At 44.5% G+C, this 14063-nt stretch overlaps 1 protein-coding gene across 1 annotated transcript in view; it reads right to left on the bottom strand.

Moving 5' to 3' along the window:
• Nucleotides 1-14063, bottom strand: part of PDZRN3 (PDZ domain containing ring finger 3) — a 242832-nt gene that overhangs the window by 22227 nt on the left and 206542 nt on the right. The window contains exon 4 of the mRNA XM_066616115.1: nt 2744-2991. Coding sequence (XP_066472212.1) covers nt 2744-2991 — 248 coding nt within the window. The remainder of the gene's footprint in view (nt 1-2743; nt 2992-14063) is intronic.

Here is a 14063-nt window from a genome sequence, read left to right as displayed (position 1 = left end):
AATGATGTCATCATCAGTTACTTCCAGTGGTACTTGGAATAGGTGGACCACATGAAGTGGTACAGCAGAGGACAAACATTGAAAAACACTGGCATAGAGCATTTAAGAAGTATATATATGCTTTATAGACAGGAGGTCTGGAGGTCTGGTCTAGAGGGTTGAGCCTCCATTTGCCTGAAGATAACATCCGAAGGTCGCCAGTTCGAGGCCACCGGCACCATGCGACCTTGAAGTAGCTGACAAGCTGAGCCGAGTTATTTCCATCTGCTCTGAGCGTGGGAGGATGGAGGCCAGAATGTGCGACCAGATCAAGAAAGAAACATCTGATTGTTGTGGTTTCTTGAAAGATAGAACCTTTCAAACTGTAAAAATCCCTACGGGGATTTAAATTTGCCTGTCTATGTAAACCGCCTTGAATAAAGTCCGAGGAGAAATCTGAGGACCAAGAAAGGCAGTATAGAAATACCTGTATTATTATTATTATTATTATTAGACACCAAAACACTTGTTACAAAGTCCCTCACCAAAGGCTTCTGGGTAAACACAGTAGTCATAGGATAAGAGAACATATTTTATGATGGACAGTTGAGCAGCAGAAGGCAGGAATAAATGGAGCGTTTATTCCATTTTACAATGGAGGTAGTTAAGCAGACTGGTGCCCCAAATGCCCTCTATCACTTGGTTGTTGTGGTGCTCTTTCCACACATATGTTGTTGGCAACCTTCAGTCTCGAAAGACTACGGTATCGCGCTCTGAAAGGTGGTTCTGGAACAGTGTCTAGTGTGGCTGAAAAGGCCAATTCGGGAGTGACAATCCCTTCCACACTGGGAGCAAGTGCAGTCTGTCCATGGTCTGTATCCCTGGCTATGGGCCTTCCTTCTTTGCCTCTTTGCCTCTTCAAACTGGGAAAGGCCATGCTGCACAGCCTGCCTCCAAGCGGGCCGCTCAGACGCCAGGGTTTCCCACTTGTTGAGGTCCACACATATACAAGAGCCACTTTCATGTAGTTTGATCCTTTGATTCCATGCTGCAGGGTATGTAGTCTGCACATATTTTTAATATGCAGATTAGCCATGTGTGTGTTAGGGGAGTGTGGGTATGAATGAATGAAGAGTCACAAAAATGCAGCAACCTGTGTGTGCACACTGCTCTGTACAAACCTCAGAAACAAAATGAAACAATAGAGATGGTTCCACTTTGGAAGCTATGTGGGGTGGGAAGGAGAACATTGGAATCGTCCCAATGGTGGAGCAACGGTCCAGCTCAGTACAAGGCAGTTTAATTTGTTTGTTTGTGCTAGTGGATGTGTGTGTGGATGGGGTGGTTTCTTTTTCATGGTGGCAGGCAGCTGCCGCTACACTGCACTGGAAGGTACTTGCAACAATTCTTCTGCATTTCAGAAGCAGTTTGCAGTATAGGCTGCTCGGTCAATCGAAGTCTTGCTATTATGCAGATCAGGCATGCTTGTGTCATCAGACCACAATTCCCCTTTCTCCATAAATAAAAGATCCAGTCACTCAACATCCAGGTGTCTGGTCCTAGATCATCTCTGAACAGAAGAAACAGGCTACTCTGTGTGCGAATGTTTCAGGAATTCTGTAGCTACTTGCCGAAGGATTTTAAAGTAGCCTCCAGGAATCTGAATTGTTTTTCATATCATTATTGGTCAAGAACTCCACTGTCTGAGTCATTCACATTATTTCCTTACATATGTTCACTTAAATACATATGTCTGTCATGGAGGACTGTATGCATTTATTGCAGATGCATGCATATCATTTGATTTCCTCACATTATGGATGTAAGAAATGTTCCCAATGATTTCCATAGATACTTCTGCTTGCTGAAAAGTTATATTACAAGTGTGGCACACGGGCAGCTCAATTCTATGCTTCCTGGAGTCTGGAGGAACAGTGGTGACAAAATGGCTACTGCTGTATCCTACGGGCACAGGGAAGCTGCCAGAGGTCTCCTCTGATTAAAGCCCCGGCCTCGCAATGGGGCTATTTTGCAGACTTGATAACCTCCATTTTGGGCTTTTCAGCCTGGCACAGAAGATAGGATCCAGCGGGTCCCTCCCCCTGAAAAGCCACACTGCCACCTGGTGGTCTCACTAACCTCCAGTTGGCATCCTTCCAAGGCTGGCCCAGTGCTGGTGCTCCCTTCTCCCACAGTGCCGTAAACGTGCACCAGCACTATGGCCCAATAGGACTGGGTCCTTAGAACACAATCCTATGCAAGACCTGTTGCCTTCAATGGGGCTTTCATTCAGGAAAGTGTGTGTAGGACTGCAGCCTGATTCTCCCAAAATTAACATGCAACTTTTGCAAGTGCAGGCTATTCGAGATTGCTGCTTTGCATTTTAGTTGTACTCTAAACATTATTTGTGTATTGTTTTACATTTAAAAGAATTGAAACCAGTCTCAATGCATGCAACTTTTGAAGTGAGCGGGTAGCCTCAAGCTATTTTAACTAATCAGGTTCACCATACAAAGTGCTTGTTGTTATATTGTCTTTCTAAGGTAGACAGATTTTTCTTCAGTCTTCAGAATCAGGAATGCCTTCTGAGATCATGATTGTGCATTCCAGAGGAGGATGAGATCCAGCCCGATAATTCGCACTACTAATGCTAATTGTAGCTAATGCTACAAGCTACTTGTGTTAGCTTTGTCACTCCAGCGCCTTTGTTGTAATAAGCTGCAATAAAAATGTTCTTAAATGCTTTAGAAAAATGTGTACTTACTCTTCAGGTAAGAGATATGGATCCAGGACTGTTGGGCTAGGTGAGCCCATCTTAGTGAGTGCCATGATGTGTTCAAAGGTGATATCCGTTTGAGTGCCCATATCTACCAGGAGACATTCATGAGAGGGACTGAATATCTTGGTGCGTGGTGCTCTCCTCAGAACCTGCACTACAATGGGATCTTTTGCTGTTTTGAAGGCTTCTACTGCTTGGTCATGGGTTGCTTTTGATAAATCTTTTCCATTTACCTGTGCAAGGACACAGAGAGAGAGAGAGAGAGAGAGAGAGAGAGAGAGAGAGAGAGAGAGAGAGAGAGAGAGAGAGAGAGAGAGAGAGAGAAGAAGAAAATGAGTTTGACTTTTTTCTAGGGTTGCCTTCATTCAAAACAGAGCCATATGTAAGTACGGAACTAGAGCTGCAGTCTTGGAGCCAACCCAATGTTAACAATGCCCAACTAGGGCCATTCTTTTTGGGTGGGACAAAACCCTGTTGAACAGGAAACCACAGTTCTGTGTTGTTGGTGTGTGTCCATTGAGAAGCCTTTGATTTCTTCTGCTGGCAACTTCCAAAAGGCAAAGACAGGATTATTTTCCCTTGAAACCATTCAATGGACAGTGAGGGAGTGAAGGGAAAAGTTCATGAGATCCTGGAAAGCTATTATTGTGCACTTAGGCACACTATCAAAGGCTACAGCTTTAAATTGTATTATCACAGCTGTTTTGTTTTGGCTGTCAGCTACAGAAAAGAACATGATACAGGAAACAGAAGTGGCTACATCCACTAATAACCAACAGACAACACTCTTCAACTCCCTCCACAACCTTGGGAACACATTTCCTGCTCAAGAAAGAATTGTTTCTAAAAAAAGATTTAAGAAATTATTTCTATGATCTACATTCTAAGCTTTTAAAAAAAATTATCTTCATTTATTATAACACCTTTAATGGGGCACAAAATGGTCCAAAGATATAGAAAAATATAGTCCTATAGACCTAGTCCTATGGCTGCACTAGCAGCCCAGCTATTATCATTCAAAAGGAGATCTAAGACTTGTCTCCAAATTCCTTCCATATGCTCTTCTCCAGCCTGTGTTACAATTTTCCTCTCTGGAGTAAACTGAAATCTACTGTGTCATCTCCAATGCAACTTGTGGTTAGCCTAAGGCAATCTGTCACCCTTGATAAAAATTAAACACTGCCTCCCACTCCACATCTGCTCTCCCTGAATAGCTTAAATGCATGCATCAATACGGTTGTAGAACAGCCCCTTCCATGAAGTTAAAATATCCCACGAGGCCACCTAGAGATGCCCGATTTAAAAGACCATTCCTATATCCTCCCACATCTGCCCAGTTTTAGGTCTGGCCACTGAACACCCACATACAAGCATGAATATGTGGTGTGATGCAGCACTATCTCACTTTTTAAATTCAGGGACCAGTTGCCTAGATAGTGATTAACACTGGTCCCCATGAATAGCATGCACACCTACGCACAGAGAGTGTTCTTCTGTTCGATCCTATGAACTGGCCGATGACCAGGCCAGCTGCAGGTGGTATGTAGAGTTTCACTTAACTCCTCTACTGCTACCTGGTCCCCTAAGGGACTGCTCAAGGATAGTCCAGTTCTTTTACTAGCACAGCCTTAAGGAGCCTGCTGAGGGTTTGATCTGGCTGGAACAGGGATATAGGATCTGGTGGGCATTGCTGCCACCCAGATCCGCCCCCATTGCAGCCTGACCTTGATCCATCTCCTCTACCGGCAGACACCCATTGGGCCATACACTGGCAGGAACACTCTGGCCAAGAGGAGGCTGGCAAACCATGTGTGATTGGGCCATAAAAGTTCTCTTGTATTTGATCAAGCAAAACAAGAAATTGAGTTCTCAGCTCCTTGTCCCAAATTCCTTCAATGTGTAATCTAATGAAAGATCGGTAATGATGTTGTACTATGGTGTGCACACAAGGCTACCACTGCACATTTGACAAGACGTGCTTTGCATAAAAAGAAAGGTTTGTGTAACTGCCCATTCCAGAAATATTGCACCCCAATAAAAATTTGAACATTTGTATAAAGGAGATTATACTATCTCACTGGAAGCAAGAAAGCAAGCAAGCATCAAAATAACTAAATGAGCTAGGTTACTAAATGAGCATTTTGACTTTTATTCACCAACATGCACAAATACACTGAGGAAATTAATCTAGAAGAAAATTAAAGGATATGTCAGAAGACTCTGACTTGATCTAGCAAAAATAATGATAAAAAAGCTATTGTTTTGAATGTACATCAAAATATAGTAGGTAAGTCACACAACTCAAACCTCTTACATTCTATCATTTTTAAAAAATTTGTTTTATGAACTTGAAAACGACTACAAAACATTACATCAAGGCATTTATGAAGCACATGCTACAAACTAGAGTAGCCATCAGAGAACAGCAAAGGAAAAAAAGCTTTCATATTATTAACAGTGTATAAAAAAATAAACCATACCAATCAATATAAGTGAATTTGAATTTTACTGAGACATTGTTATGTTAATTTCTCAGTTATGGCCAGATGCACCTTTTGATACCAAAATGTTAGCAATGGGACTTTCTGGTAATTTCCAATTACCTGCCACAGCCAGCCTTGCTGCTGCCATTAAAAACCCAATTTGATAGTTCTGTTTTGTAGAATAGCCCTCAAACAGAGATAGTGATGCCAGAACAGGACATATTGCACATTTGGTGAGTAAAGGTTTCTAAAAATGCTTTAGCTTAATTTTATCTTCAGAACACTGTAAATGTACATGGTATTCAACAAAAACAGGTTCCCTGCCCCAAAGATATCTCACTCTAGACCAGGGGTGTCCAAAGTTTTTGGCAGGAGGGCCACATCATCTCTCTGACACTGTTCTGGGGGCCGGGGAAAAAAATAATAAATTTACATTTAAAATTTGAATAAATTTACATAAATGAATATATTAAAGATGGACTTGTATGAATGAATGAAGGTCTTGCGATAGCTCAAGTCCTATAAAAGGCCTTGCACAAAGCAAGGCTGGCCTTTCTTTCGGTGCTGCTACTACATCACAGACATGAAACAGTAAGCAGTGGAGGGAGCCCTCATCCCACAGCTCTCACAAGAGGTTAAACAGTTGCATCGGGCCAGTGCGGGCTCTAGCAAGTCTCCGGAGGGCCAGAGGCTCACTGGAGACTGGGGGCTCCCTAAGGGCCGCATTGGGAGTCCTCGAGGGCCACAAGTGGCCCCAGGGCCGGGGTTTGGGCACCCCTGCTCTAGACACTGACAACAGGGTTGAGACAGAGAAAGGAAGAAAGGAAGAGACAAGGGAGCAGTCTATAAATATGTATAAATGCCTTTGTATCTAGGTTAATTTTTTTTGGTGGGGAATGAGGACTAAGGGGTTAAGCCAAAACTTAGTGGAAGATGTCATTCTAGCCAGAAAGACTGCTCTGCAGTACATAGCAGACCCGAATTTTAGCCCTGCTTTTCTTATTTTAAAGGGAAAAGTTGAAATCAAGTCAATACGTGCCATATAAAATCAAATAATGGCTCGGTATGCAAGAAGCACCTGCTTCCTTCAGTTTTACGATCAACACAGACTGATCATAAAGCTTCCATATATGGACAGAACGCCCACAGAACAGTGAATTTACATTAGACTGAAACAGGCAACATATTTGAAGCTGTGTGGCAAGCAAAGACTGCCTGCAGTTAAAGAGCGCACACATCAAAAAACGTGTTTTATTAGTTACTCAAAGCATAGGTGATGCACTTGGGGAGAAAACACATTCTCCTTTTTTACTCAGTTTGTTTATAGGAAATATGTAATACAATAGACCTGAGAGAGGCCATGTGCAAAAGGGCATTAAAAGAGAAGATTTATGCAGAAAAATCACCAAGATCAAAGCACCCGTCTCACATTTTTGCTTCTGTTATTAATTTTTTAAGACACTGATATTCACACCTCAGTACTGAGATGCACACACCTTCACACAGAGAAACTTTTATCTACTTTGGGCTATCGTGGCAAGGCTCAGCATTGGGAAAGTTACTGAATGTTCACCTTTTGTGTGAAATGCATGAAAAGATGCATCTCAAGACAGATCTGTATTGCAAATATGAAAATCAGGAGTAGGTCTAGAAGTGGCAAGGTTTTGTTTTTTTAAAAAAACTCTTCCTAGCTGAAAGAAGGCATACACACTTTCCTGGAAGTAAGCCCCACTGAACTTTATGGAACTTATTTTTGAGTAGAATGCATAGGATTGCACTGGTGCAGTCCAGTCCTATCCCCTTGCCAGCGGTGCCAATGTAGCCATGCCAAAGATGTGCGCTGTATCTAGCTGTTGGGGGGGCGGGGAGGACGCTACAGGGCAAATGGGAGTTAAGAATAAAACATTTATACTTATCTCCATGTAAGCCCTGGGGACACCTATGGGTCTTCTTGGGCATACACCACCTCTTTTGGTGGAAGTTTTAAACTGAGGGGATAGGAACTGGTGTTTGCCACTGCCACTGGATCCACACCACACCTCCTTCTTGCCTCTGGTTTCTCACCCCTCCCTGCCCAGTTATACTCCCAGTCCTCCCATTTCCTCTCCCTTCACTGACTTACTGAGTCTAGCAGGCGTGGGTAGGATACAGTGGTGAAGTGGTGGTACCTAGTTTGTTTTGCCATGGCCCAGGCCCCTGAAAGCCCAGGTCCTGGGGATTTTGCTCTCTGCTCTCCCCAAGCCTGGTGGAGCCTCTGCATATTCAGCATCACCTGCAGAATGGCTGCCAATGGAGCACTGTGTGCATTATCAGCAACCATTTTATGACAGCAGAAGACTCTTCTGCTGTCATAAATCCTCTGCCCATCAGATCACTCCTGGAGAGGACTGCGGTGTTACAGGGTAATCCAATGCATGTCTACTCAGAAGCCCCATTATAGTCAATGGAGCTTACTCCTAGGTAAGTGTGGCTAGGATTGCAGCCTGTCAGCCCAATCCTATCCACACTTTCCTGGGAGTAAGGCCCATTGACTCTAATGGGACTTACTTCTGAGTAGACATGCTGTAGATTGGACTGTGTGTCACTTAATACTGTGGTTTTGATGCCTGGGATTTATCTATTGTACAGGCTTAGATTTTACACCTTCCAAGTGCCCTATTTAAACTTGGACATTCTGAAGGAACGTGATGATCTATCACATCTTTGTAATGGCTTTGGCATTATTGTAGTGCCAACATCAATTAACAGGGGATGAGACTTGTAATATTCCTGTCTAATATAGAGTGCATGCCAGATCTCACTTCAATAAATGTTACAAACATTATTAATCAGAGATTGATTAATTATCCTTGTTACCACACTCCATTGGCCAGATCCAGCACTGCTATCAGTTATCTCAGTGGAGATGAATTCATTAATGACAAGTAGTGCTTTGGATGGATGCATTTACACATTGGCCCAGAAAAGTTGTTAAAAATCATAATGCAAGAGGAAGGAATATTGAAAGCAATATTTGAAGCAACAATAAAGAGAATGATTCTGAGCATGTGTAGAGTGCTTACACAACTAGGTTCCAGGGCTTCCAGATTAAGCATAACTTCAAGCTGGGCCTGAGCCTTGGTCCCTTTCTATTAAGAAATGAATTAGCACCACGGATCAGTTTCAGGATTTACATTCGCTTATCTTCAGTATGGCTTTCCCCCCATTTTTACTGATCATTTATCTGCTGCTCAGCCATGCACAATGGCCTACAACAATTCAATCACTTTAATAAAATCTTAAGAACAGTCTCCTGCCCTCCTCCCACCCCAGCCTCTGTATCAAAGAAGCCCAAACCATTCATTGTCCAAACCTGCCAAAGGGCTGTAGCAGTGAGAGTTTTTCGCCTGCTAGCATTTAATTTTCTTTTAAAATAAACAATGCCTCAAATTGTTAATTGTTCCTATGGAAACATCAATATAATTTTTTACTGAATTCATGATACACACACACACGCACGGAGTTGGGTGCAAAAGATAAGAAATGCACAGTGAAATCTCATGTGTGTGCAGGAATCTTCGGATCCGTGGAGATGTACAGTTAATAGGAGTCACCAGTAGGTCATGGGAATCTGGAGAGCGGGAAGATTACAGTTACCGAAGTCCCTTAACAGGAGTAGAAATTCTCATTTAAAAAAGGTTATCTCCTGGTCCGTAACCCAGAACTCCAATGGCTTGAGATATTTGTCACATCCAGTCAGGCTCATAAAACAGAAACCAGATCCCTTTATTATTATCATCATCATCATCATTATTCACCTTCTGATTTTTTCACAGATGAGCATTTGTAGTTATCTGGCTGACCCTATTGAAGACGATGTGTCCCTGTGCTGGGAGTTTAGAGTGGAGGCTAGGGATCCGATGCAGGTCTGAACAATACAGGACATATAGGCAGAGAAATTGCTAGAGGCAGCTGCTAAAACACGAGGAGGAGGCAGCGGCAGATCCCACCGCTGCCATCACGGCTGGGCCTCATGCAGTTTCTGCTGAGCTGCTGCAGAATTTGGCGTGGAGTGATGAAGCTTGGTGGAATCAGCCAGGCTCATCAGAGCGGAGTTTGGCCGAGTTGCTTCTCTGCTCCGCTCTGAGTTCTGTAGCGCCAGCAGCCGGGCTCAGAGCAGCCAAAGGATATTCTTGCAAGCACAGTGGCAACCATAGCTGGTGCTGTTTGTCCTGTCACTGACATCTTGGCAGGGTCTCATGCCAGCCTCCTCTGGCTGGCACCCCCTGCTGGCTTCATGTGGACTGCCCCACCCTGCCCCCACTTGCAGTGCCACTGCCTAGAGGACAGCCACAACACACCCCTTGGGGAAATTCCAAACACGTGTTGTTTGCAGCCAAACTACCACCTTTTGGAGAAACATTTGGTGTCCTCCAAGATTGGTCAACAGCCAAGATTGGGGGAGAAGGCTTGCACTATGTCCTGCATTGCTTCTATTCTCCCTCAATTCAGAGATGTCTGGTGGAGCTGACGTCAGCGTCTTCACTCTTTCATGCTGCACCTACCTCCCAACATTTCATGCTGCTCAGTGTCTCAGACTCCCTCAGGAACAATTCATTCATGACACCTGTTAAGCAGGAACATGGCAGGCTTTTTTTAAGGATACATCTAAAAATGTAATGTGCAAGTGAAAGCCCACTGCAGAACATTATGCACTGCAGAGGGAGAACATTCCACTGGTGGCACCACTAGTATTACTTCACAGTATGACAGGTGTTACTAGGCCCTGCTTGCAACAAGGATTGCACAGTGTTGCTCGACATAAGAACATAAGAACATAAGAACAGCCCCACTGGATCAGGCCATAGGCCCATCTAGTCCAGCTTCCTGTATCTCACAGCGGCCCACCAAATGCCCCAGGGAGCACACCAGATAACAAGAGACCTCATCCTGGTGCCCTCCCCTACATCTGGCATTCTGACTTAACCCATTTCTAAAATCAGGAGGTTGCGCATACACATCATGGCTTGTACCCCATAATGGATTTTTCCTCCAGAAACTCGTCCAATCCCCTTTTAAAGGCATCTAGGCTAGACGCCAGCACCACATCCTGTGGCAAGGAGTTCCACAGACCGACCACGCGCTGAGTAAAGAAATATTTTCTTTTGTCTGTCCTAACCCGCCCAACACTCAATTTTAGTGGATGTCCCCTGGTTCTGGTATTATGTGAGAGTGTAAAGAGCATCTCCCTATCCACTCTGTCCATCCCCTGCATAATTTTGTATGTCTCAATCATGTCCCCCCTCAAGCGTCTCTTTTCTAGGCTGAAGAGGCCCAAACGCCGTAGCCTTTCCTCATAAGGAAGGTGCCCCAGCCCCGTAATCATCTTAGTCGCTCTCTTTTGCACCTTTTCCATTTCCACTATGTCTTTCTTGAGATGCGGCGACCAGAACTGGACACAATACTCCAGGTGTGGCCTTACCATCGATTTGTACAACGGCATTATAATACTAACCGTTTTGTTCTCAATACCCTTCCTAATGATCCCAAGCATAGAATTGGCCTTCTTCACTGCCGCCGCACATTGGGTCGACACTTTCATCGACCTGTCCACCACCACCCCAAGATCTCTCTCCTGATCTGTCACAGACAGCTCAGAACCCATCAGCCTATATCTAAAGTTTTGATTTTTTGCCCCAATGTGCATGACTTTACACTTACTGACATTGAAGCGCATCTGCCATTTTGCTGCCCATTCTGCCAGTCTGGAGAGATCCTTCTGGAGCTCCTCACAATCACTTCTGGTCTTTACCACTCGGAAAAGTTTGGTGTCGTCTGCAAACTTAGCCACTTCACTGCTCAACCCTGTCTCCAGGTCATTTATGAAGAGGTTGAAAAGCACCGGTCCCAGGACAGATCCTTGGGGCACACCGCTTTTCACCTCTCTCCATTGTGAAAATTGCCCATTGACACCCACTCTCTGCTTCCTGGCCTCCAACCAGTTCTCAATCCACGAGAGGACCTGTCCTCTAATTCCCTGACTGTGGAGTTTTTTCAGTAGCCTTTGGTGAGGGACCGTGTCAAACGCCTTCTGAAAGTCCAGATATATAATGTCCACGGGTTCTCCCGCATCCACATGCCTGTTGACCTTTTCAAAGAATTCTATAAGGTTCGTGAGGCAAGACTTACCCTTACAGAAGCCATGCTGACTCTCCCTCAGCAAGGCCTGTTCGTCTATGTGTTTTGAGATCCTATCTTTGATGAAGCATTCCACCATCTTACCCGGTATGGATGTTAGGCTGACCGGCCTATAGTTTCCCGGGTCCCCCCTCTTTCCCTTTTTAAAAATAGGCGTGACATTTGCTATCCTCCAATCTTCTGGCACCGTGGCCGTTTTGAGGGACAAGTTGCATACCTTAGTCAAGAGATCTGCAACTTCATTCTTCAATTCCTTAATAACCCTTGGGTGTATGCCATCAGGGCCCGGTGACTTATTGATCTTTAATTTATCAATGAGGTCTGAAACATCTTCTCTTTTAACCTCTGGCTCTGGCTTAGCTTCATAGGACGTGGGGATGGCTGGCCTGCAATGCAACAAGGCCCCATGACTGATGGTGCCCACCATTCAAAAAAGGCACATACACAGCAAGATGGGTGCAGAGTGGAAGAAAGACCAGAAGGCAGCAGCAGAAGCTGGAGAAGCTTCTTCCTCACTGTAAGGGGACAACTGTGGAGCCAGCTGCCCACTTCTGCAGATAGCAGCCACCTCTGTTATCAGTGATACATGCAAAGCTTGCACCTGCAAAAGTGATACCTCCAAAACAAGGTTAAAAAGGCCTGCATTACAGAATTAGGACATTAGAAGGGGGGAGGGTTAATAGAGAGTGGGTCGCAAAGAAAATGCTGGCTTACAAATGTGACAAAATTCTTTTCCACAATTGGTGTAACAGTCTTGTCCTCTTAAATTAATAAAGACGTAGAAGTGGCTCTCGGAATGGTCTGAGCTGCATAGCCCCGATTAGAGTGTGCAGCCAACCTGGGAATGAAAGTATTTTCCATTTTACCACAAGCGTTGCATAGGCAGTTGACTGCAGTGGCACAAAGCATAAGACGAGGCAAACGCAAGACACATTTTGGCCCGGTCAAATTAAATATCATTAACTCGCCCCGTTGAACACATTACAATTTGCACAGCTGTAAAATTAAACCCAATTTAATGTTTTTTGCTGGTAGGAGAAATGCTGTGTCCGAAGTTTTATTATTTACAATAAATGAAATGTGCAAATTGTAACGCCTGGGGTTTTGAACTGATCTTTTCTTTACAAGACGAAGCAATTAGGGTGACAAAGCAATCAGAATTAAAGCATACCATAACAACCCATGTTATATTGAGTGTAACGTTGCTAAAGATATCCATTCGTTGTTAGCCGGAAAGCACTTAAATAACTCAAGCACCAAAAGTTGATATAGTTTCAAAAAGTGCTGTCTGGTCAAGTTTAAAGGTGACTTGGCTGCCCAAGACCAGCTCAGTAAAACAAAAACTGCTCAGAATTAATTCTGCACCATGTCAAAGTCTGTGCAGTAAAAGAAGTCATCCAGCATGTACATAATTTATTTTTTTCCAGCTTCTATGGTTCATGATTGTAGTAGGTGAGATGGAAACACATGCATCTCAGCATAACCCTGTTACGCTGACAGAAGGGCCATGTATGAATTGGGCCTTAGATGCTGTATTCCATGGAAAATGCTGCTTTTCATAATTCCAAATGTTTAGAGCACAATCCTAACATTGTGCTGGATCAGTGCAAATCTCTTGCACCAGCCCGGAAGGGTTGCAAATGTGCCATAAAGCACATTTGCGTCTCCCAGAGAGTCAAACGGGCACCCAGCCTCCGTGCCGACAGAGGACGGTAGGTTTGTGCCCGTTGAGCTCAGCTGGCGTGGGGGTCTTGAGGGCCATGGGGAGTGTGGGGAGGAGGCGTTCTGGGGTGGGCGGATGGTGGGCAGTAGGAGAGCTGGGGGTGAGGCCAGGACCCAGCAGTTATGCTGGATCTTGACCCCATTCCCAGGCAGCCTGGGGTAGCTCCTCCTTAGGTGGTGCAGATCCAAGTAGACCCATTGGGGCTGCAGCAGCTCTCCCTGACATAAGGGGAAGCAATCCCCTGAGCCACTGTCAGCCCCAAACTTGCACTGGATACGCGGTGGGCCTGCCAGCCCCCCCCATTCTAGCGCAAGTTAGGATTGTGCTGTCCATCTGTCTTTTTCTTTGGAGAGGGTAGGTTCCCAGGTTAATGGCAGGTTCGAAATTGCCATTGTTTATAAATGAACTAATGAAGCGCACATCAATATGACGGGGCATGTTAAATTTCTCAAGCAGAATTCAGTTGGAGTGATTGACTTGTCTAAGAGAAATTTTTAAAAGGCTGCAGACAGGAGAACCCAGCTGAGGTGGAAGGCCAGACCTGCCCTCTATTCAATAGTTTCGTAATCCCACTGACAGGAGAGTCAGAGCCAATGGCCTTCCCAATTGTCACCATCTAACTTTTGTCTCATGTAAGTGAATGGGAATCGCTGAGCAGGTTTGAATAATACAATCAACCATCCATTCCTGTGCATTGTGGCATGTTCACAGTAGGACATGTGAACATGCCACAATTGAGAGCATCAGTCTACTACTACCTGAAAGCAGTATTAGCTGTGTAATTAGGGATGGTTCAGATGTTCTATCTCTCTGTATGATTACGTGGAGAAGGAACAGTGAGGTGGGTGAAGGAGGATGATGTTGTGTGCACATGTGATGGGCAGCTGGTTGGATGACACTGTCTGAGTTAGCCCAGTAGGGG

The sequence above is a fragment of the Tiliqua scincoides genome, chromosome 2, assembly GCF_035046505.1.
Source record: "Tiliqua scincoides isolate rTilSci1 chromosome 2, rTilSci1.hap2, whole genome shotgun sequence".
NCBI lineage: Eukaryota > Metazoa > Chordata > Lepidosauria > Squamata > Scincidae > Tiliqua > Tiliqua scincoides.
The sequence above is the reverse complement of the archived record's forward strand: the minus strand, read 5'-3'. Positions and strand labels throughout refer to the sequence as shown.